The 27,270-nt window shown below is 42.4% G+C and overlaps 1 protein-coding gene across 20 annotated transcripts in view; it reads right to left on the bottom strand.

Annotated features, from left to right (window-relative positions):
- GLCE (glucuronic acid epimerase) overlaps positions 1 to 27,270 on the bottom strand; it is a 71,693-nt gene that overhangs the window by 29,523 nt on the left and 14,900 nt on the right. For 2 of the 20 annotated variants that reach the window (XM_084817579.1, XM_084817583.1), the window contains exons 2-3: positions 15,856 to 15,930; positions 10,398 to 10,513 (exon numbers count right to left, since the gene is read on the bottom strand). Coding sequence is in view for 9 of the 20 variants with exons in the window: in XM_084817568.1 (XP_084673694.1) it covers positions 1,075 to 1,382 (308 nt within the window). In the remaining 11 variants the exon portion in view is untranslated. Of the gene's footprint in view, positions 1 to 782; positions 15,931 to 27,270 lie in introns of those variants that run through there. The other 18 variants (XM_084817573.1, XM_084817572.1, XM_084817576.1 and 15 more) reach the window with 14 other exon arrangements.

Raw genomic sequence — 27,270 nt, 5'->3', positions numbered from 1 at the left:
ATGCTTAATTCACATTTATCACTGCTAAAGTATTACAGTTATGTGGTTGCCAGCATCCTGTGACATGTGTTTTTGAGAAGGAACAGAGAACTGGGCATTGATTACATCCTAATTAAGGGGCCCCAAGGGGAAATGCAAGACTACCCTCACTAGCTCCATCACCCCACTCCATGGTGGCGATCAAGACTGAAACAGCATCAGAGGGGGAAATGTACCAGCCCTCCTTGTTCTGCATTTGCCCTGTGTTCTGTAGGTCTTTTGCCTTTGAAGGTCTAAAATGGGACAACTCCATAACTGGGCTGCTGATTACAACATTCTATGTAAGGAAAATAAGCAGTGTGGATGAAGTATTATACTACAGCTGGCTAAGAGACTGAGTGAGGGCTCAAATCTCACTTCTAATCCTGAACACTCTAAAGCAGTGCTAGGCAAAAGGCAGATTGGGATCCGCTGGTATATCTCTGGGTGATCTGCCATAGATCAGCAAGGGTTCTGTCTCCCAATTATTTAACAACAGCAACAAAAAAACCTTTGTTACCCCCTAAATTGGGCCAGTGAAATGATGGGGGCACCACTAAGGACCATAATAAGAATTGCCATCTTTATAGTTCATTGTAGCACCTTCATTGGGAAAAATGTCTGTGCCCCAAGAAGAATACAGGATAAAAATGTTTTCTACAGCAAGAGACAGGCCTCATTCCAAGTTTATCTAACATAGCTGATAGAAATCAAGTGTATTCATCTATCACAGGCACTAAAGATCGCCTTGTAAATCTACTTACTTCCAAACAATATTGCTACAGCCTTCTGCTACCTGGAGGAGCAGCAGGCACAGTCATCCCCAGAATCACTTAATGCTGGCAATTGTTCCTCTGTCAGCCATTAAGGAGATTAGCAGCACAGTCTTAGATAACCTCAATTAACGGCCTTGCATGGAATGTTCACACAAACCAGAACCCAAGTGACAGCTGTCATTTAAAGAGAAAGGGAAAATGCTGCATTATTGGATCAGTCTCCAGGAATCTGACAGGTGGGATTTATTGAATGTGTGGGAGGTACTTAGTAGCTCAATACCTTAACCTTGAAGTTGCCTGGAAACCTCTGGAAACATCGTCTTGTTTATCTACTGCAGCAAGATTCTCAACGGTGACTTTGCAGTTTGTCTTGCCGTATTTAAAGCTGAAAGAGCAAACATCCAAAGCAGGCATCCAAAGCAATGGGCAATCATCCGCCTGGACGTGGCAAGTAAGCACCTGTCTGAGGATTCCTAAGAAGGTGCAACTGCAAGGTGGGGCCCAGCTCATCTGTGGCAGCCTCTGCTGCATATCTGGGGAAAAGGTAATTAACTCCATGGAGGGCAGACGGCCCTTCAAAACACACATGTTGGGAGAATGCTTTGCAATCTGAGCTGAAAAATGGCCTGCGGGCCACGCGGTATGAATATGAAGCTGCCTTACACAAGTCACACCATCAGTCCACCAGCGATGCCTGGGAGTGGTTCTCCACCAGGGTCTCAGGCAGGGTTTTCCTGTGCCGAGGTCCTTTAAAAAAGATCGGCAGTGGGGGCATTTAACCCGAGACCTTATTCATGTGCTCTCCCACAATTTGACTTCACAGCCCTCTATGCATACTTAGGATTTGTTTTTTGTTGTTGTTGTTTTTGTCTAGCTTTTGGGAGGCAGGAAGGAGGGATAAAAAAACTTCTGAAAGAATAAAACAGTTCTCTTTTCAGCTGAAGTACATGGATTTTGCTTAACTCAGAAGACTGTGGCTGCTAGATCATGGATAAGTGCTCTGTGCATCAACAATTCTTAAAGCACTCTCCTAGATACAAATTGCATTATTTTTATTGATTTTGACATTATGGTGAGATTTGCTTCTGCAGTAATCGCAGAGGTTTCGGGAATAATTAAAAGCATTCCCAATTTTCCACCAGCAGTGGAATGCTTATTTTTCATGACTGAGGTGTCATTTTAATAAAAGAGCTACAACAGTTCATACTGTTGTACTGCAAATAATTACTGCTATCCGTTACAGGCCAATACATCTAGAAATTAGTAATAAGGCAGAGGAAACAGAAGCTCTCTGCTAGGAGGCATTGCCCACAGGTCTTTTAAATATGTAACTGTTTAAGAATTCCAAATACTTGGTTACAACCAAGATAAGAACCTTGACCATTGTGGCTATTTTATTTAGCTGGAGTACAGATGGAATGGTGGGGAGGGGACTATCTGCTTCTGAATCTATTAATATTGTGCTGAGGGATGCAATGGTTCCAGACACCTAGAAGCAGAGGGCTATCAGGCCACTATTGAAGAAACCCAAGTCTGGGCCCAGAAGATTTTCCTAACTATTGGCAGGTCACTAAAATCTCCCATTTGAGGGCAAGATGATTGAGAAGGTGATGGCCATTCAAGTCCAAACAGTCTTGGATGGAACAGATGATCTAAACCCAAATCAATCTGGTGGGTGGCCTATGCCAAGGCGGCAGGGCAGGGGGACTCTATTGATTCTCCTGGATCAACCATGATATCCTTCTGGGGTCAGAGTAAGGAGCACCATGTCTGGTGGTTCAGCTTCCAAGATCAATTCCTGAAGCTGCTGCTAGTTGACACAGCTGCGATGCTGCAAGTTCATCTCACCTTCCATGCCATTTAACAAAAAGATGGCTCATTCAGGGATTTGGGGCTAAGATGTCACCAGTATGATGATGGCAACTCTGTTTACATTACATCCAAGTGAGGCTATGAACGTTCTAAACAGATGTCTGGAGACAGAAATGAACTGGTTAATCCCTAGCCTGCAATTCATTCTACAGTTTGGCAGCTTTTGGCCCTTTTCCAGTTTTTAGAACTATTCTTCCACCCTACCCCACCCAAATCTGTGGGCAGTATCCTATACTGCTGCTGTGCTCCAGCTCATTCCACGGCGACCCACCAGGCTGACCTGCCCCATTCTAGAAACTAGCATTTTTACGCATTTCTGGTTCCTTTACAAAACGCTAGCTCCTCACTGAGCTAGTGGTGGGTCCTGCAGGTGAGCGGGCAACCTGTACTGCCCTGTATGTTTAATACTTAAGCTGCTATGAAACAACATATATGAACTGTTTTCTGTATAAGCTTCAACATGTAACATGTCTATTTTAATTTTCTGTTTAAGAAATGTTACTACAAAAATGAGAAAATACCAGTTTTTCCAACGAGGAATCCTGTGGCACCTTAAAATCTAAACTTTTTGTGGCAAGACTTGGAATCCTGTACATACTTACCTGGGAGTAAGTTAGTGATGCTGACTTCTGAATGCAGTTTTAACTTGTAAAGCACAATGAGCTTTTACAAAGGATATTCTTCAGCCAGCTGAAATACAACCTTTAGCTTTTAATTAGAAATGCAAACAATCTTACAAATACATCTTACCATAACATTGCTAGCCTGAAGTACAAATCCCATCAAAAAAGGAAGAATCAACCAGCACGGCTGCTGACTGATTCTTTTTCTCACTCCTCCTTTTCTTTCTGAGTCTTTATTCTTTATTAGTATTTAGTCCCTTGCAGTTAGGAAAATGGCTTTCAGTTCTAACATTTCTGAAAGACTGCAAGGGTTGCAGACTGAAAGACAGATTTCCCCACACTTGTTTCTAACCCAAGTTCCCTGCTTGCTTGCTCCCACTGATTAGCATAGCTAGTTGAACAAACAGTATCCTACAGCACAGAGGCAAACCATGGCCTGCCCCCTGCTGACCCCCCCCCCCCACAAGTCTGCCACTCGGACATTTGGAAGGCTGGGGGAACCGGATTGGAATGGGGGAGAGGAGGAGCGCAGGAAAGAGCTTTCCTACACACCATCCTGTGTGTGTGATAGTGTGAGAGAGAGAGTGTGAGAGAGAGTGTGTGAGAGAGAGAGAATATGAATATACGGGGTGGGGGTGATAGTGCATGCATGAGTGAGTATGTGGGGGAAGGAAACACTGGTCTTGGCCCCACCCTCGGCCGGGCCAGGCCCAACCCAACCCACTGCCATTTAACTTTTGTAAACCACCTGGACAGCTTCGGCTATGGGGCGGTATAGAAATGTAATAAATAATAATAATCTCTGGCCATGCCCATGTAGCCCCCAACTCACCATCCACTGCTGCATGCAGCCTTCAGGGACAAAAGGGACTGCACACCCACCGTACAGAGAGACTGGCTTAATTTCCTTAACCCCCACATCTTTGAGCTAATCCATCACAAACAGTAAAGCTTGAGGCAAGATGAGCCTATTCCCATAATTACCCTGGTGACTGATAGCCAAGGTCAAAATTATGTTGCATGCCCCTCTTTTGAAGGTTTAGCTATTGCACAGCCAGAGCATGCCAAGTGCCTTGGCTACACAGGGGCCAAGGAAAAGGAGAAACAGAGCTCACTCGTCTGGCCATGACTTGGCACAAGCACTGTAGCGAAGGAAGCCTCCCCCAAATCTTTCCTGCTCTAGAGTAGGAACAGATGGTGAGGTGCTTGCTGGTCCCACCCCGCAGTTAAAGTGTCCTGGTGCCTCTGCATTGCAGCAGCCAAAGCACCCTCAAGCCTTCCTCTCCTCCTTGGAGCTGGGGAGATGGCAAGAATCACAGTCCCTGCCCACATCTGCAGCTCCAAGGTTGAGAGGAAGGGCGGGGGTCATCATGCTCACCAACCGGCAGTGGGACGCTCACCATGGTAGACATGGTGAGAAAACAAGTGTTAAAGCCTATGCTTGGCCCTCCAGCCATCACCTGGGATGCGGGGGGTGGGGAGTGATAGGTATGTGAATGGAGTTCCCTCTGTCAGAACTTTGGCCCTCCAAGAAATCTATTCTTTGGCTAGAGAACATAAGATACTGGATCAGACCAAGGATCCATCCAGTTGTCACTAGATCTGTGTGAACAGAATGCCCATCAACCGGAAGGTACACTAAGTTCATGTTCAGAGACCCTCTTCCAAGGGCCCTGCCATCAAGGATGAAGCAGATGCCAACTGCGGAAAAGGCCTTCTTGGTTATGGCACCCCATTTATCCAATTCTCTTCCCAAGGAGGCTCACCTGGCACCAATGCTGCTATCCTTTTGCACCAAGTGAAGGTCTTTTTATTCTCTTGAGCATTTTGAACTGTTCTACAATCGTAAGGAATCACAATAATAAGGAATTTAGGATGTTATGATTTTGTTTGTTCCAAAGGCAGTTTACAAAAAACAAACATGCACTATGGAAGTGTGAGTACAGACATTCAGTAAATAATTAAACAGGCCACAGCTCAGAGGCCAAGGTTGATGTACGAAGGAACTCTGCTTCAAAAAGATCTACTGCTATTTATCACTAACTGCTGCTATTATATAGAATGCCACACCTTACATCTGCCAAGGTCAGTGTCTACATAAGGTACATGTCGTGTTAATAAAATCAAATTGTCTTATTAGCCCCATGGGCAATTTACATCAAGATCGTGCAGAGGAGAACACCTAGCTTGTGCCAACCTGCTCACTTACATAACAACTCTTCACAAACAGTTGGCATTTAGACATTGACTTCCACTGCTTAAAATAGCAAAAAAAAGTTAACATGATCACTTCAGAACGTCCCCATTTCCCCTGGAGTTGAGACTGTTGCACTTTATTTAGTGTCCATTGATTTGCAAGCTTTGAGCAGATTTCAAGCACACTGGAAACCAATACCTAATGACCATGCTATAGACAAGCTTACACTCCACACAATAACATCATTAATCTAACAAAAATATATCACAAAAATGTGTTGAAACAGTCAATATGATATCTCTGTCATTAATTGTGTAACATTACCCTGGACAAAAAAGGAAAGTTATAAAACCATGTTAAATGATCCTACAAAATGGAATCCATTGATCTACTATAAAATTAGCTTGTTGGCAAGAGAGTCCGAGACATTCTCAGAAATTATACCAGGATTTATTTAGCCTCAACCATATCCATCACTATCTGTAGGTTTTTAATTAAAATTCCTACAGCTAAGACGCTAGTAATAAGCAGGTTTGCTTCATTGTTTAACAATATGCCTGCCAGTGACACAAACAAGAGCTATGCAGCGCTGAAGGATTGCTTCTGGGAATAACTCCAAAATTGGGGCAGGGGGGAAGAGAAAGAATCTTGATCAACTGCCAACCAATTAAAAGGGTGGGTTCCAGGCACAATGTAGCTTAGTCATGAACATTAGCAGATATACCCAACTCCAGTTCACCGACACACCCAGTCTTTCCAGCAACAGCTTCTCTCATGGGTAAAAACTACATTTCTCTTAAGAATAAGCCTCCTTTAACTCAATGTATGTGAAAGAAGGCATGGATTTAGTTCAGAGATAAACTGTAGGGCTAACAGGCTTAAGTTTTCTATGTGCAGGAAGACCCAATTTGATCATTTCTCAATTATGAATCTTTTACAATCTACCAAATATATGCATTTCATTTTCTTCTGATGAAAATAAACTTCTCCAGACCACCTAGTAACTATTAGACATTACTTTGACCCATTAGTCATGGACTTATTATTATTTTGCTACTTTGATTTTGTGTGGGTGGGACTGGGCCAAGGCAGAGTGAAGCAGAAACAAGCAACACTGAGGAAAAGATGACAAAAATGTCCAGTGAACAGCAGGGTTTTTTATGTGCAACCAGACAGAAAATGTCTGTAGTTCTAGGGAGAAATTTCTAAAGTAACATGTGTACAGTTCAAAAGTCAAATTATGTAGAGATTACTATATTAGCCAATATAAAAATGTCCTAAGGGATTAAAATATATATATATATCTTTTATATTTATATAATTATTACATTGGGGTGGGAGATTCCAATATAAAAACTGTTTGATGATGTAAAAAGCAAAGTGAGCATTCCCAGCTCCCCTGAAATCCCAGACCCTGACCAAGCACACCCGATTTATTTCCCCTTGCCAAAGGCACTCCCCACAGACTCCACTGCTACTCTCCACAGAATGCTCACCGATCTTGCAAAGATGAAGGAAATCATTCTAGAACATGAGGACCCCTTCCCTGAGAAGACATGGAAAGTTGTCCGTGTTATGATAAGGGCAGTGATGTCAAAAAATATCTGGCACTACATTCTTAAGAAAGTCTCAACAGGGATCTTACTGGGACAAAGCTACGTAACATGTTTGTTTCTGAAAGTATCAGCATGGTGCAGCAGCCAGTTTGGTCCCCAGTAAAAAAAAAAAGCCTCCTTGAAGCTATTTAAAGATTCTGCCAAATGCAACAAGCCAATACTCAGGGACAAAATTACTGAACTTCAAGAAGAGAGAAATCTTGTATCTCAATCAAGGCTGGCCAGAAAGTAGATCTCCAGATACTCTGGACTTCAACTCCCAGAAGCCCCTGCCAGCCTGGCAAATGGTCAGGAATGCTGGGAGTCCAAAACATTTGGAGATCTACTTTCTGTCCACTCCAATCTAGATCATTCGTCAGTATCTTATTTGTATGCTGTCTCCCTGTGTTAAGCCATATTCAAATGCCTCACAGTACCAGAAAGGTGCAAGTAATAAATATTTCATCACTGCAGTGACAAGTCATCCACATATTGGCCTCACAAAGAGGCACCTGAGAAGTACGAGGTCTCATCTGTCCCAAGAACCCTCTTCGAAAAACCTCTTGACTCTAGATGGAAATGCACGCTCCTTTTTACATATGGTAAGTCAAAACTCAGCCATGACCTAGACTTCCCACCCCGACAGATAGTGATTTCTCTTATTCAAAAAAAATAATAATCAAAAGTCCAAACCAATATTTCGTTTACAAAATAACATTACATTCAACACAAAATAAATAGTTTTATTTTAACATTCATGCACACAAAAGTGCATAATAAGAGACCCCACTATAAGGCCTAAAAAGTGGTGTTTGGGACTGGCCATCTTTTTCTTGACTCTTGCGTGAAGCTTGAATATTGCACTCTTCTGCATTAGTACTGAGGACTTTCTCCCACGTTATGTAGGATTCTGAATGTCATGGAATGCGAGTCTAAGCAACAAAGCACGTGTGCGCATATAAAGAAGATGTGTACTGTAGTTGTGCATGCTGTGTGCACAAATTATAATCACTTACCCTTGTGCAGTCCAACATGTTCCTTTGAAGGCATCCTGGTGCACAGGTTCCTATGTTCCTAAACTTGATCTCAAACTGCCAGGGCTCCTGGTCTTAAGACAGACCATATATGTGAATATTTTAAAGACATTCCCCCATGGGTAAAAAAAGGAAAGCATGCAAAACATACAGTTCAGATGCAAGGTCTGATTGTAAGAATAAAACTGTGTAAATAGTCTATTTAGTTGTGAATTATCATGGTTTAGTAATCAGATCTGCTTCACTTTTTAGGAAATGTATGAAAAATGTTGGTTCTACCTATGGAACTCCCTTCCAGTAGAGCAGGGTGGGCAACCTTTGGCCCTCCAAGTGTTTTGCCTATAACTCCCATCCACCCTAGTCAGCATAGCTGATGGAGAGGGATGATGGGAACTGTAGAGCAAAACATTTGGAGGGCCATAAGTTGCCCACCCCTGCAGTGGAGATTCTGCTGTCCCCCACGTGGGTATCATTAGGTGCCAGTTATGGACGTATTTATTTGTGCAGGTTTGGGGGGTATAGGCAGGTGTTCCATTTGCTTTTAGATTGATTGATTATATTGGCAGTTTTAGCTTTGCATGGGTGGGAATAGCCCTTAGGTTACAGCAAAAGCTGCACGCAAATGTATGTAGCTGTCAGAGGTAGACACACTGTGCCTGCCCTCTCTGACTGAAGCCATGACCGCTGGCACCCCTAGGCATTGCCCCTGCCATGGTGCACCCCTGTAGCCCCTTAAGAGAGGGGCCTGTCTGCTCCATTCCCCTGAGGGGGGCTGCCCCACAACAGTGGGGCAGGGGGCAGGCATATAACTGTCTCCTTTGGCCTACTAATCTCCCCTGGCTTCAAACTGAGTGGACTACTACAGAGCTATGAGCTGGTTAGGGAAGTCTGTCCCTAGTGGCTGAAGATGATACAGCAGGTTTCAACCACACGGACACATTTAGGGCACAACCCTATGGTGATAGGTGACCACCTCCGAACTCGGAGGCGACCGCCTATCCAATGCAGGGCAGGAAAACTGTGGAGGGAATCATCCCCTCCGTGCTTTAGCCACCCTGCATTTGCGGCTAGACAGCCAATTTCGATTGTCTAGCCACGGGAAGGTGGAGTGGGGAAGCGGCTGCTGGACGACACATAGGATGTGCTTTCTGCCTTCCCCGCCCCAGAATGCCCTCCAGAACAGCCTGTTTTCACCGCTCCCTGCTCCTCTTCTGAGCACAGAGCATGCGGCCATTCTGAACTGCCTGCGAGGCAGCACAGAGCGGGGGAAGGTCGGTTCTCCAGGAACCAACCTCAGAGTGCAGGCTCCGAGGTCAGTTCCTGGAAACCAACATATCCTATGGCCGTCTAGCCGCTGACTAGCGGTCATAGGATTGCTCCCTTAAATTAATTAACATTAATCAATGCATTTTAAAAACAAAATAACCCCGGGGGGCACACTTTTAGGGTCCCGTTAGTATGCATGCCAAGTTTCAGGTGTCTAAGTTTCACTCTCTTTGAGCTATGGTGGTGATGAAAAGTCAGATGGACAGACAGAAACACATCTTTTATTATTATAGATTTGTGACTTTAGAGTCATGATTTTAATGTTGTTTATGTGGGCTATATGTTTTACTGTGTTACTGCTATGTGGTGGGTGTTTAACTGTAACATGTATGTTCCTGTTTTTATATTATTGTAAGCCACCTTGCGAAGGCAGTATGTCCTAAAAGGCAGGTTTAAAATATTTTAAATAAATGAGTACATTGTATGCGAGTTGTTAGCCACTCTGCACTCTTTTTGAGGATATAAATAAATGAATAAAATCAATGGGAAACTTGATTTAAATCAGCCATATTTTCTTACTGATTTAAATCACCTTGACTGGTTTAAAGCACCTTGGTTTTAGATCAATCCATCCTCTATAGCCAAATCCAGTTCATACAGCTGAAAAAATTAACCAGATTTAAAAGTTTAACCACTTGCTGAAAACAAACTCTATGAAGGCAGGTTCAGTTGTGGGTCTGATTCAAGCCACAGGCATTTGTGGGATGAAGTTTAAACAGGTGACACACACAAGAAGGGAAGTGATCTCCCCCCAATTACAGGTTCCCACCCCTCCATTATTTAATAACAGCCACCCTTTCTAGTCCCTGCCATTTTAGGCTTTCACCAACACTCTAAAACTGAGTTATTCAACACGTAAATCTTGTACTACAAAGCAAAACCACTAGAGTCTCAAGGAAGAAATCAGATCAAAGGCAAGAAGCCATTTTGTCCTTTTGTATACTTTTTTCCCTTACCTTGTATGGGCTTAACAGAATAATTGAGAGGCATTATTAACAGTTTATAGATGCTCCAGCCAAAGGCATTTCAGAACACGGACAAAACTACTAGGACATTTTCACTCGAGTTGTTCCTAGAGAATAAAGAACATTATTAATGCTAGGATGAATTCTGTTTGCAAATGTATCTTATGCACAGTGCTGGAGTTACCCAGCAGTGCTTTCCCAAGGCAGAGCACCCCACCTGTTTGCACTTAGAATTGGCGTGACAAGGGTTCTTAAAGCAACATGATTTAAACCAAAGTTTGGTTTGAACTTTGATCGCTCTGACAAAACAAACTGGGGAGGGACTCAACTTCTCAGAGATGTGTGAACACATATGTGCTGGCCTGCATAATCTTTTTAAAATGCTGCATTAAAAAAAGAACAGAAAAAGAACACATACACCAGAAACATTTCTGAACCTAATCATACTGGTTTATCATTTCATGTCATTTGTGGACAACTGAACGCAGAAAAGGAAATTCAAGTACCTTCAAGTACTTGAAAGGTTGTCACAGAGAAGAAGCCCAGGATCTCTTCTTGATCATCCCAGAGTGCAGGACACAGAATAATGGGCTCAAGTGACAGGAAGCCAGATTCCGGCTGAACATCAGGAAAAACTTCCTGACTGTCAGAGCAATACGACAATGGAACCAATTACCTGGGGAGGTGGTGGGCTCTCCCACACTGGAGGCCTTCAAGATGAGGCTGGACAGCCATTTGTCAGGGATGCTCTGACTTGGATTCCTGCACTGAGCAGGGGGTTGGACTCGATGGCCTTGTAGACTCCTTCCAACCCTACTATTCTATGATTCTATAAAAAAATTTCCATTCCCTAGATACCAGAATCAAATATCAGGCAGCCAGGCTTGCAAGAAATGGGGCTGGGAATATCAGCATGATAATTTTCAAAGTATGTGTCCTCCCTTTCCTTTGGCAAGGAAACCCATGATAAATTGAAGATAAAAGGAATCAATCTTCATAGTGAGAAAAAAAACAGGGCAACATCACAGGTGTATGAATAAACACTTGCGACAAGTTAAGAATGGCCTCCTGAGGAGGAAGCTTTATGAAAGTTGGTTCATTTTTCCATTTTAGGAAGAACCACTGCCATGGGCAAATTTTTGTGGCCTTATTTGCAAAGCTTCAGCAACAGCATTGTCACTTTAGGTATTGGTATCTGCTCTTTTAGGTGCCTGAGCAACCCAATGCTCAGAATTATTTCCAGTCTTCACTGAAGACCTCACAGCCTCACTGCCTCACCCCAGAGGCCTCCATTCATTCCTCATACCAGTACTGCTGTGCAGGTACCCATTACCAAGACACGATTCTTCCAACCATCCAAAATATCTTTATATTCAGATTGAAGTCTGAAATATCCCATTGACTTTACAACAGGAATAAGTCTCACCCCTGCAACAGGGTTCTGAAATATGGTGATATGGCAATTTCCAAAACATTTCTGGAGGAAGAGAGGAGGGAACTTGGATACTGCTCCTGAACATTTCGACAGGCCCACTTTCCCAAGGAAATTGTTGGAGAGGGCCATAAGGCAGAACAAGGAGTCAGTTTATGTGGAAATTTCCAGACACTCATCTTTTTCCTACACATTTTGGAGCAGCATTGCTTAGACTTATTTATTAAGCTGTGGAAAAGAATGTGAGTGATGCGTTATAAATTATTTTCACAGAGTAAATCTGCAAGCTTGGGGGAGGGAACTAAGAGTGCAGCAGGAAGAAAGCAGCAGAGATTCCACAAAGCAGGAATAGGAAAGATATAAGAATTAGAAGTTGCTCAAGATGTTAGCTGAACGCAGAGAAGAGTGCCTCATTTCTGTAGTAACTGTTTCTGGATTGTACCATTCAGATTGCAGATGAGGGAACCACATGATTGAATGTTTTTGTACACACAAATATTAATATCATGGAGTAGAGTTCTCAAGAAGCTTTCTCCCCAACATGCTAATTCTGTATAAGCAAGGAACGTACTGATTTTGTTTTAATGGTGAAGTATTCAGCCACACAATACCATACCTGCAGTCAGAAATGCCCTAAGTCCAGGAACAGTTTTACCTCCTCATCTACTCCTTGTGTGAACTTACCCAGTCTCTTTTCTCTAAATTTGAAGGAAACTGGATGTTTACCCAAACACATCCCTAATCCCCGATTTTAAAGGTTTTAATTTTGTATTTTATTTATTTCCCTTTTATTGTTCACAGCTCAGATGTTCTGTTGATATAGGATGGTATATAAATTGTGTAAATAAATAAATAATAACAGGACCTCGCAAGTTCTGTTCCCCAACTGGGGTCCTCCTCACCACAGAGGGGGACAACTGTGGAAGAAATACAGGCCATGTCACCTGGGCTAGTGTTCAGCGGGAGCCCTGCTTTCATAGCAGGGAAGATGCACGTTTGCTTTTTCCCCATTTCTCATACTAGAAAACCAAACTGCAAAAAGCAAGAAGGCACACCCTACAGATGAGTAGAGGCAAGAATTCTGGGGACTCCATATACTGAAAGAAGGTTGCCAAATTTTGTTGCCAAATCCTTTCCTGTTAGGGCTAATTGCACTGGATTCACGTGCCTTGCATATCCAACTCAAAGCATAGATTTCCTGCTGAAAGAGTCTCCTGCCCAGACTATTTTCCTAGTTCTTGCTATACCTCGTGACAGGTGGGTGAGCTTATTTAGAAGCTTATGCCACCAATCCCAAGAGATTCTTCCAATAAATCTATTTTTAACTGGAACATTCAAGACTGAAATCTTTGGGTTCAAAATGGTTTCAAATAGCTCAGCCACCGCCACTGCCACCCCACTCTCAGACATTCTGGCCTGAGACACCAGTATAAAGGGATTTAGATAATACCTGTAACCAAGACTAAGGGGGGGAAAAAGTTCAGCTTTCTCATGGAGGCCAGTGCTGTAGATTACCCACAAAACTGCAATGGGGACTGAGAGACCCAATGAACTGCTCCATGGCTCAATTTTGAGAAAGAAGAGTTGTCACCTGCAATTTGCCCTATAATGGAGGATTAGCTGATGAATCACTTGCTGTTTATTTCCTCAACAAACAAACTGTTTATTTCCTCAGTGCCGTTTGATCCAGGAGCCAGCTAGCCGTTGCATCAGATGCTACAACCGCCTGGAAAGAGCCCACTCCCAACCCTGTCCGAGCACCGCTAACCCAATGGATGCCATCTTCAGAGGCTAGGGGCACTTGCGGAACTTGTCACCCTGGAGAGCTTATTTCCCTGATGGAAAGGTGCTGATTTCCTATCCACCAACTACTGAAGCCCAAAGCTTTTAAACACAGTACCAACATATCCTTTTGCTCATGCAATATTATGGCTGTATATAGTTACAGCCTTTTCCGTTCAAGTCAACAAACCATTCTTCACTGCTACTACATGCTGGGCAAAGAGTTTTTCAATAACCCCCAATCTCTTCTTTCACATATTAACCAAGTCACTGTCATTTAAAATATATTAAATACTGCAATATAGCAGCCTGGAGGTGGGGAGAATGAATAATTCATGAAGGCAAAATAGTTTATACAGAGCATTGGCATTTTGCAATAATCACTCATTTTCCCTTTTCCTCTCTAGGCCCACCCCCTCCCCAAATCCCCAATACAACACTTCAAGTCTCTGATGTGGTCCTTTTGACAGCAAAATAATTTTCAGCAGCTACTTCTTAGTAATGTTCGATATATCCACCTATTTTTTAAAAGACGCATGCCCAAGACAGCAATCTGTGAATAAGACTGCTTTTCTTCCATGGGATTCAATCTAACCTGCTTCTAAATATGTATAATGCCATAACATTGAAGCTCTGAAGATTGCCATCATCAGTCGTCCTGCAGTTTAATTTCATCTAACTCTTGCAATTTAGATCAGTAAGCGGTTTCACCCTACAACATCAGGACGGAGGTCTCATAAGCAGACTGCAAGGTGCATTTATAGAATTCGTTTTAAATATGTAGCAGGAGGAAAAATGCCTACAAATTTAGATACTGGTACTAAAAGTCATGTGAGTAAGTTAATAATAGTTTTTAAAAACTACAATCAGTTTAGGAAACATGATACATTTGACACCCCAATGGATTTTTCCATACAAAGGCAAGAAGATGGCAAGTATTCGACGCAAAATGTCTAAATGTTACCTGAATTGTTCTAGCTTGAAATGTAGGAGAGAAACAATGCGTAACACCTCCACATAAAGATGTATTGTTGTCATAGGGGAAAATACAATATATTCCCTTCATACTTTAGCTGAGCTGTTAAGATGAATGTATCACACTTTTCCTCACTTCAAAAAAATGTTCCAGGCTCTTATTTAATTAAACTTATCTTGCAGCTCTGCAGGACTTCATAAGGCACAGATCGCGTGTGGATTTTACCCACATCAGGATATCTATGCTTTTTAAAAAAAAAATTAAAATGTCTTTTTAGATATCGTAGTAATACAACTTTCTGAAAAGTAAAAATCAACACAAGGAGATTCTAAATAGAAAATTATACTGTACCATTATCATATGGATGCAAGACTGAGGAACGTCTCTGTTAATGTTGACTCCCGTTTCCAGCCCTATCTTTCTGTCAAGCTGTACGCATAGAAGGGAACTGAACTGACATCTGAAACTAAACTAAGTTTTAATTACGCTACCTAGGGTCTGTTTGGGAAGTTCTGCCACACAGTGGTGAACCAAGATCTCAAGTTAAGCCCTGTGGTTAAGAAACTGCCAGAGCAGATTAGTTCTCCAGAAATTGCTATTGTCAAAGCTTGCGGTTTTAAGAACCTAATGTAACATGTCCTACAAAATCATATTCAACTTTTAAGAAAGCTTTCACTCGCTATTCCATTATTTAATCTAGCAATAATTAATGCTACAAAGGTGACTACATTTAAGAGCCTGAACAAGTCAAATCATGAAAGCTCATCTCTCAGGTAATGAGAGGGATATCACACATTCAGTAATTGCATAAAAGCCAAGACAGCTTTTAAAAATAAGATTTTTAACTGTGCCACTCCCCCTCCCTCTGGAGTAAAATCTGCTTACTGAGAAAACAAAAAGATTATGAATTACATTTCATGCACAACAGACCTTCAACTCTACGCCGAGGATAAACCACCACTTCTCTGTATTCCAACAGTATAATCACACTGGTTTAGTTCTTGAGATGAACAGCCTGCCTTCCCTTCCTCACTCCTCTGGGCTAGTTATCAACACGACACCTTCTGCACATGCAAGTCCAATGTCCTGTGTGGCTGGAAAGTTATTAAAATGGAGGAAGCATTAACTGTTTCAGTGCCGAGGGGCACTGTGTGTTCTCAGAGCGTTACCAATCCTAGGAGTTCCGGTCTGGCAGTAACAGAGAGATGAAGAGTTCAGACAGAGCAAGACAGCATGAGAATGATTTAAGATAATCTTACCTTAAGTCAAAAGAAGACCTCTAAACACTAATGCATCTCTGAATCCAAGCTTTTAAGAAGGTTTCCAGTAATCACCTGGAGGATAGAAGAAAGGTAATTAAGATCCCTAAAGATGCACTCCACTGTGTGCAAGAACTCCTTACAGGCAGCTCCTCCTGTTCTTAAAGGCAGCCCTGCTGATACATTTCAAGGCTCAGAATTCAAGGCTTGACATGGGGACTCATGCAAGGATCAAGCACATAAATGCCATTTCCTCAAGGCAGCTGCATCAGCTGCAAATGAGTTTAATCTGTTTGGCCTGCCACAATCCTACCTAATTGAAGATTTAATCCCAACAGCTGCCCGGTGGTGTCATAAAAGGCACGGCTTTCATTAAACATTTTGGAAGAAACTGGATTCAAATCCCCCCATATTTAAAGGATTCTTGTAAATAAAGTAAATAAACCATTACTGAGTTCCACTTGAGAGCCTGCATTTAAAAAAAGGAGGATTTAAAAATGAAAAGCTAACACAACTCTAGCTGCCCAGGTTCTAGTCTTCAACAAATTATTCCAGTCTATTCTGCTTTTAAGCACAGGAACAGACAAAGCTTGCAAGTTTTGGTATGTTTAAAAAATAAATCCCGAAGTTAAAGAGATATTCTTCCTCTGCATTGCTCAGATTTACGATCTTTCTGCTGGCCTAAAGGCGTTGGCTAAGATTTTCCATCATCTGCGTATTTCTCATAAAGTCCAAAAAGACATTTGGGGAGGTGGGGGGGAGATTAAAAAATTGACTGTGGAAAGAAGCTTCTGCAATACTCAGATGTGACAAACTTCACTAAATAATGACAGCATAAGGACTTAAAGCTGCAGATTCACACCATTTTGGTACATGTTTGCTTCAATCCAGGAAAGGGGGGAAGAAGAAGAACTATACCCCTCCCATTTTTAACACTGTTTAGACAGTCTTCACACCCGAGATGATTTGCATAACATCCTTCTTATTTAGCACTCACATCCTAATATAAATATTAACAAAAACTTCTTCTATTAAAGTGCCTGCCTTAAAGTATTGTTTGTTTGCTTGCTTGAAAAGGGCTTACTATTCAACTAAATAAGAACGGTTACACTATTCTCAGCTATCCTGCCCTTCCTCTCCAGGAGGCACAAAGGCTGTAAGGAACAGTTTCCCTATATGTACACTGAAAAACTATCATTTTGCTTAAATACCCTTAACATACATTTGCCAAAAAAAAAAGCCCAGTACCAATTTTGTGCTAACAGCCATTAAAAATTATGCCCAATATGGCCCTGGTCCACATGCCATTTCTCCACATAATCCTTTCACTACAGACTCAATTTAATAAACAAAGGCAGCTTTAATAATTCAGATCTTACTTTGCAAAAGATTTGACGGGCCTGTCAGAATCTTTCTGTAATACAGTCAGTACATTTCTTCAGCCTCCTTAAGGCTTTGCATATATTTAAGTATGTGTCTTGCCTTTTGAATGCTGATAACTTCAGTGTTTTCTCCTCTTTAAAGGATTAAACGTAACCACACACGCATCTTTATCAGTGCATCATGCACCATTAACTTGTCAGTTTTTCTTCCACAGCTCTTTAAAAAAAATCAGCCATCAAAACATCCTTACAACAAATCATCCAGTTTTTTCAGCATTTCTTATAATTTGGAAGAAACAAAGCAAAGAATCAGCATGAAAAGCACTGTTTCTCCAACAGCCATCCAAGTTAGAGGAAAAGTAAGGCCAGGGGGCGGGGAGAGAGATTTTATTTTATTTATTACATTTCTATACCACCCAATAGCTGAAGCTCTCTGGGCTGTTCATAAAGAACACACTTCAACTACTGCAAACACTGACACATGGGTTTTTAATTATTACAGTCCAGCAGCATAACATCTTCCCCAAAGACACACAAATGTGATAGATGTTTTTAAAAATACAGCAAGCCTCTTTACAACTTCTGAGAAAGCAACTTTTTTCCATGCCACCGTGCCTTCAGCCACCTTGAAGTTTCACAGAAACATTCAGCTCTGGCCAAATTAATCATCAAGTAGCAGCCAAGAGGCCAACTCAAAAGATCCACTTTCACTGAGATAGCCTGAAGTCCAAACTCAAAGATTTATACAAATCTGAGAATCTGTTTCTCATTGAGCTGGACAGAGTTCCCTTCTCTCCTTCCCCATCTGTGACAGAGCTAATAATTTTCAGAGGAACAAAACAACATGATATTGTGGTCAACACCGGTGGTCTGTAGGCCAAGGCACCCTATAGATAACTGCCAATTAGCCCACTATTCCCTTATGCTTTTCTAGCTGGCAGAACAGAACATTCTGGCTTCAAGCAAAGGACCATAAGGGGAGTGCCTTGAGAAACAGGCAATTGACAGGGTGAACTCACTGCGTGGTGTTATTGTGCTGTATAAACTTGCCATAATTTTCAGAATCCAATGCGGCGGGGGGGGGGGTGTCCAGCAAAGGTGCCACAAACCCAATCTGAGCTTTAGTTTTTGCTTATACACATTTTTGAAAATTGCAGTGACAGATATTGCTGCATAGCATTGTGACTCCCTAGGGCAGACGAAGATGAATGAAATTAGGTTTTTGTATATTCAGTCAGGGCCAGAAATATTGGAACAAGGATAACTGTTTTGGCAGTTGGCCTCCGTACACCACCACATTGAAGTTGAAAGGAAACACACCCAGATGGGAGTGAAGTCAGGACTTTCAGCTGTAATTCAAGGGGTTTGACAAAAGTGGGGCACTAACCATTCAGGAAGTACAGCCAGTGGCATACACACACACCCATCGTTGGGGGCTCATAAGTAATGGAACAAATGGCTGACAAGCAGCTGCATGGCCAGGTGTGGCCTGTTTCCTGGGCACCCCATGACCAATCAAGCAGATAAAAGGCCTGGAGGAGGTTCAGAGTGTTACATCTGCATTTGGTAGCTGTTAACTGGAACTCTCAACATGAGGTCCAAAGAGGTGTCCATGCGAGTGAAGGAGGCCATCATTAGGCTGAGGAAACAATATAAACCCATCAGAGAGATAGCAAAAACAGTGGGAGTGGCCAACACAACAGTTTGGAACATCCTGAAAAAGAAGGAATTTACTGGGAAGCTCAGCAACAGCAAAAGGCCTGGAAGACTACGGAAGACAGCCAAAGTGGATGACCGCAGAATTCTGCTCATGGTGAAGAGGAACCCTTTCACAACATCTAGCCAGGTCAAGAATGCTCTTGCGGAGGAAGGCATGTCATTGTAAACATCTGCAGTCAAGAGATGGCTTTATGAATGTAAATATGGAGGCTTCACAACAAGGTGCAAACCATTGGTAATGCTCAAGAACAGACAGGCCAGATTAGCCTTTGCCAGCAAACACAAAAAAGGCTGCCCAGTTCAATAATAAGATTCTTTGGACTGATGAAACCAAGATTAACTTGTACCAGAATGATGGGAAGAAAAAAGTATGGAGAAGGAAAGGAACAGCTCATGATGCAAAGCATACCACATCATCTGTCAAACATGGTGGAGGCAGTGTTATGGCCTGGGCATGTATGGCTGCCAATGGAACTGGGTCACTGGTGTTTACTGATGACCTGACTGCTGATAAAAGCAGCAGAATGAATTCTGAAGTGTATAGGGCTATAGTTTCTGCTCAGATCCAGCTGAATGCTGCCAAACTGATAGGACGCCACTTCATATTGCAGATGGATAATGACCCCAAACATAACAGCAAAAGCTACCCAAGAGTTTCTCAAGGCAAAGAAGTGGGATGTTCTTCAATGGCCAAGTCAGTCACCTGATCTCAACCCAATAGAGCATGCTTCTCACTTACTGAAGACAAGCCTGAAGACCCACAAACAAACAGCAGCTGAAGGCAGCTGCAGTAAAGGCCTGGCAAAGCATCTCAAGGGAGGAAACTCAGCATTTGGTCATGTCCATGGGTTCCAGACTTCAGGCAGTCATTGCCTGCAAAGGATTTTCATCGAGGTATTAAAGGCGATCCTTAAGTTTGAAATGATGTTGGTTTGTTCCATTACTTATGAGCCACCAATGATGGGGGTGTGTGTATGCCACTGGCTGTACTTCCTGAATGGTTAGTGCCCCGCTTTTGTCAAACCCCTTGAATTACAGCTGAAAGTCCTGACTTCGCTCCCATCTGGGTGTGTTTCCTTTCAACTTCGATGTGGTGGTGTACAGAGGCCAACTGCCAAAACAGTTATCCTTGTTCCAATATTTCTGGCACTGACTGTACATCACATGTTTGATTTTTTAAAATAATTGCTTTATTACCTGCCATGTTTCTATATTATTAAAAAAGAAATCTGAATAGAAACAAACCTACTCCATCTCTTGGGCATTCTCTTGCTTTTCTAACTTCCTGTGTCGGGGTGGTGGTCAACTTTTGAGGCAAGGTTTATGAATATCACACAATATATATTGTAATTATTGTGCATATTATGAATATTTAGACTGTCATCCGAGCAACATGGACATTTAATATCCATTTTACAGAGAAACACTGTACTGCTCAATTACTGCCATTACTCACTTCTGGAAAGTCATGAGCAAGTAAATTTTCGAGTAAGTGATCTTGCTTAGTGTCATATATATAAGGTGAAAGCTACACAGAAATCCTTCATTTCATTACTGCTTCCCTGCCCCTAAGCAGTATAAAAAGGGGTGTTGCAGGAGTGTGTCTGAGCCTGTCTTCAAAATGAATTCCTGGAGTTCTTTAAACCCCATTTTAATGGAGAGGCAGGATTAATATTAAGATCAATATCCCAGCTACAGAAGTACCTCCACCCTATCCCCAAAGCACCCTCACCTTTAACTTACCTTTCTCTCAGGGCAGGGTGCTGGCAGCAGCACTGCGAAGACAGCAGGGAGGAGAGGCTCTCCTTCCCCCTGCCCCGCCCCATTTCTGTCGCTGCCACACTACAGAGCATGTCAAGGAAAATCCTCTTTCTTCCGCACTCTGTCCTTTGCACTGTTGCCTGTGTGTCAATCTCAGCAGAAGTAAGAGGGGAGGGGACTTTGGAGATGACAGGTTGCCTCCCTCCTCATTTCCAAAGCTCCCCAGATTGGCTAAAGAAATTTGCTGATTTGTCAGAGAGTAATCAGCTCATTCCTGGGTGACTTTTGGGGGGAGGACTGGCCAGTCTCACCCATCCCTAAATATACATTCTGTAGTGCAAAAGACATATAGACTGCATAATCCAAGGACTTGGATTATGCTCATAAAGTTTCTATTTCGTTACAAACCAGTGTGTTTCGTTGTAGTTATTATGAAATATTTTCCAGGAAATGAATTAGAAAATTGGAAGGTTGATGACCCAATCCACTCTGGGCAAGCTTTAGAACACCTGACTGGACAAAGGGATCAAAGCATTCCCTGACTGTGACAGCACAGAAACAGGAGTGGGATAGATACTAGAGAAGGAGAAGGTCCCAGCCAACAGTAGAGCATCTTCCAATTGCTGCAATAAGTAAATAGGGTTTCTGGGTGTTAAAGGTATTAACCACCAAGAAAAACTAGTCCTCCTCAGAAGGATTGTTCCCCTGTCCACAATCACACCTCAATATTAAAGGAGACAAAATGGGCCATTAAAATTGTAATCAGTCATCTTAAAATTAAGTTATCTGAAAACATAATTTGAACTTTCAAACAGGGATTGAAAAATAATTTAAATCCCTAGTGAATAGCATCAAATGTTTAGGTGCCATGACTTCAAGGAATTGAAAAACAAATGGTGTTTGTTTTTTTGCCACCCTGGGATTTTTCCCAGCACCATTAAATGGCAATTTTTCTTCTTTCCCCTCTCAGTTTCTGTATGTTCTGCTTCATTGTTCCATTTTCACTTCTGCCTAAGTACCTAGCACGGAGGAACGAAGAAGCATTTCTTCTCTAATCTAATTAGGATTAGTTTTGCAGGATGCCACAGTTCTAAACACGTGCATGTGTGCACAAAAAGAGATACAATTCACTTTGTGAAGCTGAAGCCCACAGAAGCAAAGAGTAACCCAGGCTGCCATTCAGCCCCAAGCATTTTTCTATTAGAAGGCAGCACCTTTGTAATGAGGGAAAAAAGACCTACAAGGCAAGACACATAACAGAGACAGAGATGTGAGGCACTAGGAACGTCTCATGTGCATCTCCCATTCATTTCAGAGGGGCTTACAGGGGACAAAAGTTCCCAATAAACTGTGCAGCTAAAGATTAAGGTCTGCTTATCAGATCACAGCATGGTGGGTAAAGTCAGAAGGTTACTGGTTTCAGCTTTCTCTGAAATACACAGACTTCATTTTTTATGTTTTTACACAACTAATAACCTGAGCTCATCTTCAAAAACAGTCTGTATGGACAGGATCCAATTAACTGTTCCAAATGAAGGTGGCTTTCATACTTGTGAAAAATATCAAAGGAGAAACGGAGTTCATAATTACTTGGACATAAATCCAGCAAAGATGGTTTCCCTACCAGAAGAACTTTCTATTTCTTTCCTTGATCTTGCAAGGCTTGCTTTCATTTCTCCCTCAGCCAGTCCCTTTACATCCTCATGTTAACAATGGGATACCTAGGGCAAAATCCAAAGAAAAATTCCATCTTGATCGTGAATGCCCAAAGAAGGTAGCTGAGCATCACTTATGGACTTAATATGGTGTCTGTTTCCAATGTTACAATAGGTATTCTGAGTAGCTGTAAACAAACACTGTAAACCCATTAGAGTAGGTAACATGACACCAAATAAGGGATTGTGAGAAGCTCCAAAAGGATCTCTCCAAACTGGGAAAATGGGCATCAAGATGGCAAATGCAGTTCAGTGTAAGCAAGTGTAAAGTGATGCACGTTGGGGCAAAAAATCCCAACTTCAAGTATAAGCTGATGGGATCTGAGCTAGCAGTGACTGACCAAGAAAGACCTTGGGGGTGTGGTGGACAGCTTAATGAAAATGTCAACCCAGCGTGCAGCTGCTGTGAAAAAGGCAAATTCCTTGTCAGGCATAATTCGGAAAGGAACCGAAAATAAAACTGCCAATATCATACTCCCCTTATGGTGTGACCACATTTAGAATACTATGTACAGTTCTGGTCACCACATCTAGAAAAGGATATTGTAAAGCTGGAAAAAGTGCAGAAAAGGGCAACTAAACAATCAAGGGGCTGGAACAACTCCCCTATGAGAACAACTCCCCTATGAGAACCTATGAGAAAAGGTTACAGCAGCTGGGATTGTTTAGCTTAGAAAAAAGGCGAGTGAGAGGAGACATGATCGAGGTGTACAAAATTATGCACGGTGTGGACAAAGTGGATAGGGAGACATTTTTCTCCTTCTGTCATACTAATAGAACCCAATGGGGTCATCTCATGATGCTGATTGATCTGTCCTGAATCTCCCACCAATGGAAGGACTTCTTCACACCACGCATAGTTAAATTATGGAATTCACTTCCACAAGAAGTAGTGATGGCCACCAGTTTGGATGGCTTTAAAGGGGGATTGGCCAAATTCATGGAGGAGAAGGCTATCAGTAGCTACTAGTCCTGAGGGCTATATGCTACCTCCATTATCAGAGGTGGTGTGCCTATGTACACCAGTTACTGGGGAACATGGGCGGGGGGCTGCTGTTGCACTCATGTCTCGCTTGGGGGTTTCTCATGGGCAGCTGGTTGGCTACTGTGTGAACAGAATGCTGGACTAGATGGACCCTTTGCCTGATTCAGCAGGGCTCTTTTTATGTTCTTAACAGTAGCAAAAGGCAAGGTGAGCAGGCTCAGGTGGACTTAGACATAAATGGGAAAAGCCACTGCCCAGTTTGCTGGCATACATCACAGGCTAGCTCTTATCTTTGGCCAGATTCAATCCAGTGAGCTTTATATAAGGTTCCTCACTAAATTATGACTAAAGTCTTTCCAAATCCCCTTCTTTGCTAACAGTATGGCCAAGCTCCCTGCCACTGGCCTGAAGTTTGGGGGGGGGGGGGCATCTGACTGGTTCCCCATACACGTCCTTGTAAACAAGCCTACATTTGATTCAGGCTGAGATTCATTCCAGTAGAGGGCAGCAGCACACAGCAAGAGTGTGTGGATGCACGAGAATTTCGTTTCTGTTCGCAAATGTTCCGATTGCAACCCTGAATGCAAACAAAAAGTGAGGAGCCTTTTTCAAGAAATGTTACCAAATTCCCAAATTATGCAATCACATTTGAAAAATGAATCTTTTTTGAAAATGTGCAATTTCTTAAAAAGCACATTTTCATGCTTTAGTCAATTAGGAAAAGTATGCACTTTTTAAATACATGCACAGAAATGCACAGTTTCCCCATTCACATGAGCTGAAAAAACAGGTTTAAAAACAAAAATGGGAACAACCTGAAACAAGCTTCAAAGTATATTTCTGTGAGCTCAAAAATGGTTGGTTCTCCCAAACCTAGTATGGATTTGGAAACTGCAGTTTCAGCTGTCTTTCTGGGCCAAATGACGTCTTATGAGTAGTTGTGCAATTTGCTTGCCAGGGAACACCCCCCCCCCCCGCAGGGGGACTGGAATCTTAAAAGGACGACAGGGGGAGGGGGTGCTTAATCCTTCCCCTGCTGGCTTTATCTGTTCACAATGGCCACTTCCCCCATCCAGCTACTTCTCACGCCACAGGGAGGAATACATGGGGAAAGGATTGAACAACACCACCACCCCACTCAAACCCACTGAATCATTGGGGACGGGGGGGGGGGAGAATAGCATCATACAACTACAAAATAAGGTCTAGTACTTTGACATACAAAGGAAGATGCCATCATTAAGACATGTCTTTTGAATGACCCGAGGTCAGCTGAGGTTGAAATGTGGGACCCATCTGTTACTGGTTAGAACACGACATTGCTTGCGGCATTTAAAAGAGGACTTCACTGCATACATCACACTCAGGTGAGACATTCCAAAAGGACTAGAGACTGGCAATGGCTATAAAAGCTGCACATGAATCCTTCATAAAAAAAAGTTGCCACTTTCCTATCAGGGGAAGAAAAGAGCTGGAAAATGTCAGCTCAAAGAATTGAAGGAGGTGGCTTTCTAGAAATGGATGAAATCCTACATGAAAAAGTAACTTGATTTGTTAAGAGTCAGAAATCAAGATGTCCAAGAGTCTCAAGAGGGCTCTTTTTTTTTTTGGCAGTATGCGAAGTTCTAGAAACTACAAATACTCTGACTTTTCAAACACTTTAGCTGTTAGTGAAGTCATGAATTAACACCCTATCAACCATAAGAACTAAAAATGTCTAAAAATGTAATACTGCAAAATGCCAGTGTAGTTGTTTTTCTGCCTGCTTTTCTATCCACCCCAAAACCATTAACTGGAAGAAAACAAAGGTCAAAGGTCTTTATAAAACAGGGCTGACATGCTTGACAACCCTTAATAGTTAAATATAACCAACAAAAAACATGCTTTTTAATTTGAGCAATTGATGTTTCTGAACGAAACATTCTGTAATGGCTTCCTGGCCTTTGAGTTTTCAGAGGCCAGGGGGTTAATTCTGTCTGCTACATGGATTCAAAGATTAGGCAAGAGAAGAAGTCAATAAAACTATAGCCCCCTTCCTTTTAGCCAATGGGGCTATGGATATCCTAAACCACTCTCTTGGTGCAGTGATAGATTAAATATGGGCTAATAAATCTTAGTCCAGAGAAGACAGAGATGTTGCTGCTCAGAAGGAAAGCTAATCCAGGATTAGGAGTACAGACTCTTCAGGATGAGGTTGCGCTCCTCACGGAAGGAGAAGGTTCACTGCTCACGAGTGCTCCTGGATCTGATGTGATTGGCATATTCATCACACCCATCCCCAAGCCCATGGACAAGTTTTTATGTTGATATTAGAGAGGGTGGGGGACAGAATGGAACCCTGATGTATCCCATAGGCCAACAGATAAAACAGCACTCCCTCAGCACCATGTTCTGAGACGTATTTACCAAACACGAATGGAGCCACTATAAAGTGTTGCCTCCATAACCTCAGCCAGACAGCAATGGCATCAACAGGCACCAAGAGATCCAGCAGAACCAAAAGGGATATACTCCCCCTGTCCAGTTCTCAGCAAAGATCTTCAACACAGCCATCCCAGCCCCAAAACTCAGTCCATGAACCCAGACTTGAAAGGATCCAAAATTGTAACAAGGTTGTGTAGGCTATCAGATCAATTACAACTATTTTAATTAGTAAGCTTACAGTAACACCAAGTAATGTTCAGATTGAATATTCAAATACATTTTCAAGGTTTTTCCAGGAAGCACAACATATAGTCCATGAAGCTCCATTTCAGAGACAGTGTGCACAGACAAGCACAATCAGTTTATGATTTCTTTATTATGAATACTTTTATCCTACCTTTCCAACAGTTCAAGGCAACCAATAAAATCACATTAAAAATAAAACAAGCATCAGAAAAATATTCAGTTAAAATCAGCATCAAATAGGCCAAAAGCCAGCTGAAAGAGAAAGGTTTCATTACCTGCCAGAATGCCATCAAACAGGGGGTGAGGCTCCTAAGGGAATTCCAAAGTCTGGGTGCAACCAATGAGAAGGCCCTCTCTCACATACTAACAATATGCCCCTCTGACATTGGCAAGACAAAGATCTTAGTGCTCAACCAGGGTCATATTGGAACAGCTGGTCCTTCAGATGTCCTTGAGGGCAGGGACACAGAAACCCTTTCAGTCCGAGGGCCAATTTCCATTTCCGAGAAGCTCTCAGCTGGGTGAGGTCGCAGGCAAAAGGGGAGGGGCCAAAATACTAAGAATACCTGTGTACTGTAGCTTAAAGCTCTTCTTGCCTGTAACTAAGCCTTAGGAGAGACATTTCAACATTTTAGAATGAAGGGAAAACTGCACAAAAAACAATTAAGCCCCCAACCTCAGAGGGCCAGATTGGAACCCTGGCCTGAGGTTCTGCACCCCTCATTCAGGGCTTTAAAGGTCAAAGCCAGCACTGGCAGCCACCATAACTATTGTAACAACCTGCTCCAGTTAACAGTCTGGCAGCAGCATTCTGGACCAGCTGCAGTTTCACAACACTTTTCAAAGCCAGCCCCACATAAAACATATTGCAGATGCCCAAATGAGAAGTCGCCAGAGCATGTGTCACCAGGGTTGAAGTCTGATGTCTCAAAGAAAGGCCACAGTTGGCACACCAGCCAAAGTTGTGCATACAGGCTTGGAGCCAAGGCCAGTTTACTTACTTCAACTCAAGAGGCAGGCCATAATAACCCAGGGATAGAGCATCTGTTTGGCTTACAGAAAGTCCCAGGTTCAATCCCAGAATCTCTGGTGAAAAGCATGGGGGACAGGGGAGACAGAAGAGAGCAGGGCAGGACTATTTCCTTCATGTCCTGCTTGTGAGCTCTCCAGAATCATTTGACTG

The sequence above is a fragment of the Heloderma suspectum genome, chromosome 11 (assembly GCF_057233095.1).
Source record: "Heloderma suspectum isolate Gila_16-S chromosome 11, 16-S_ref, whole genome shotgun sequence".
NCBI lineage: Eukaryota > Metazoa > Chordata > Lepidosauria > Squamata > Helodermatidae > Heloderma > Heloderma suspectum.
This window is presented reverse-complemented; position numbering and strand designations above follow the sequence as displayed.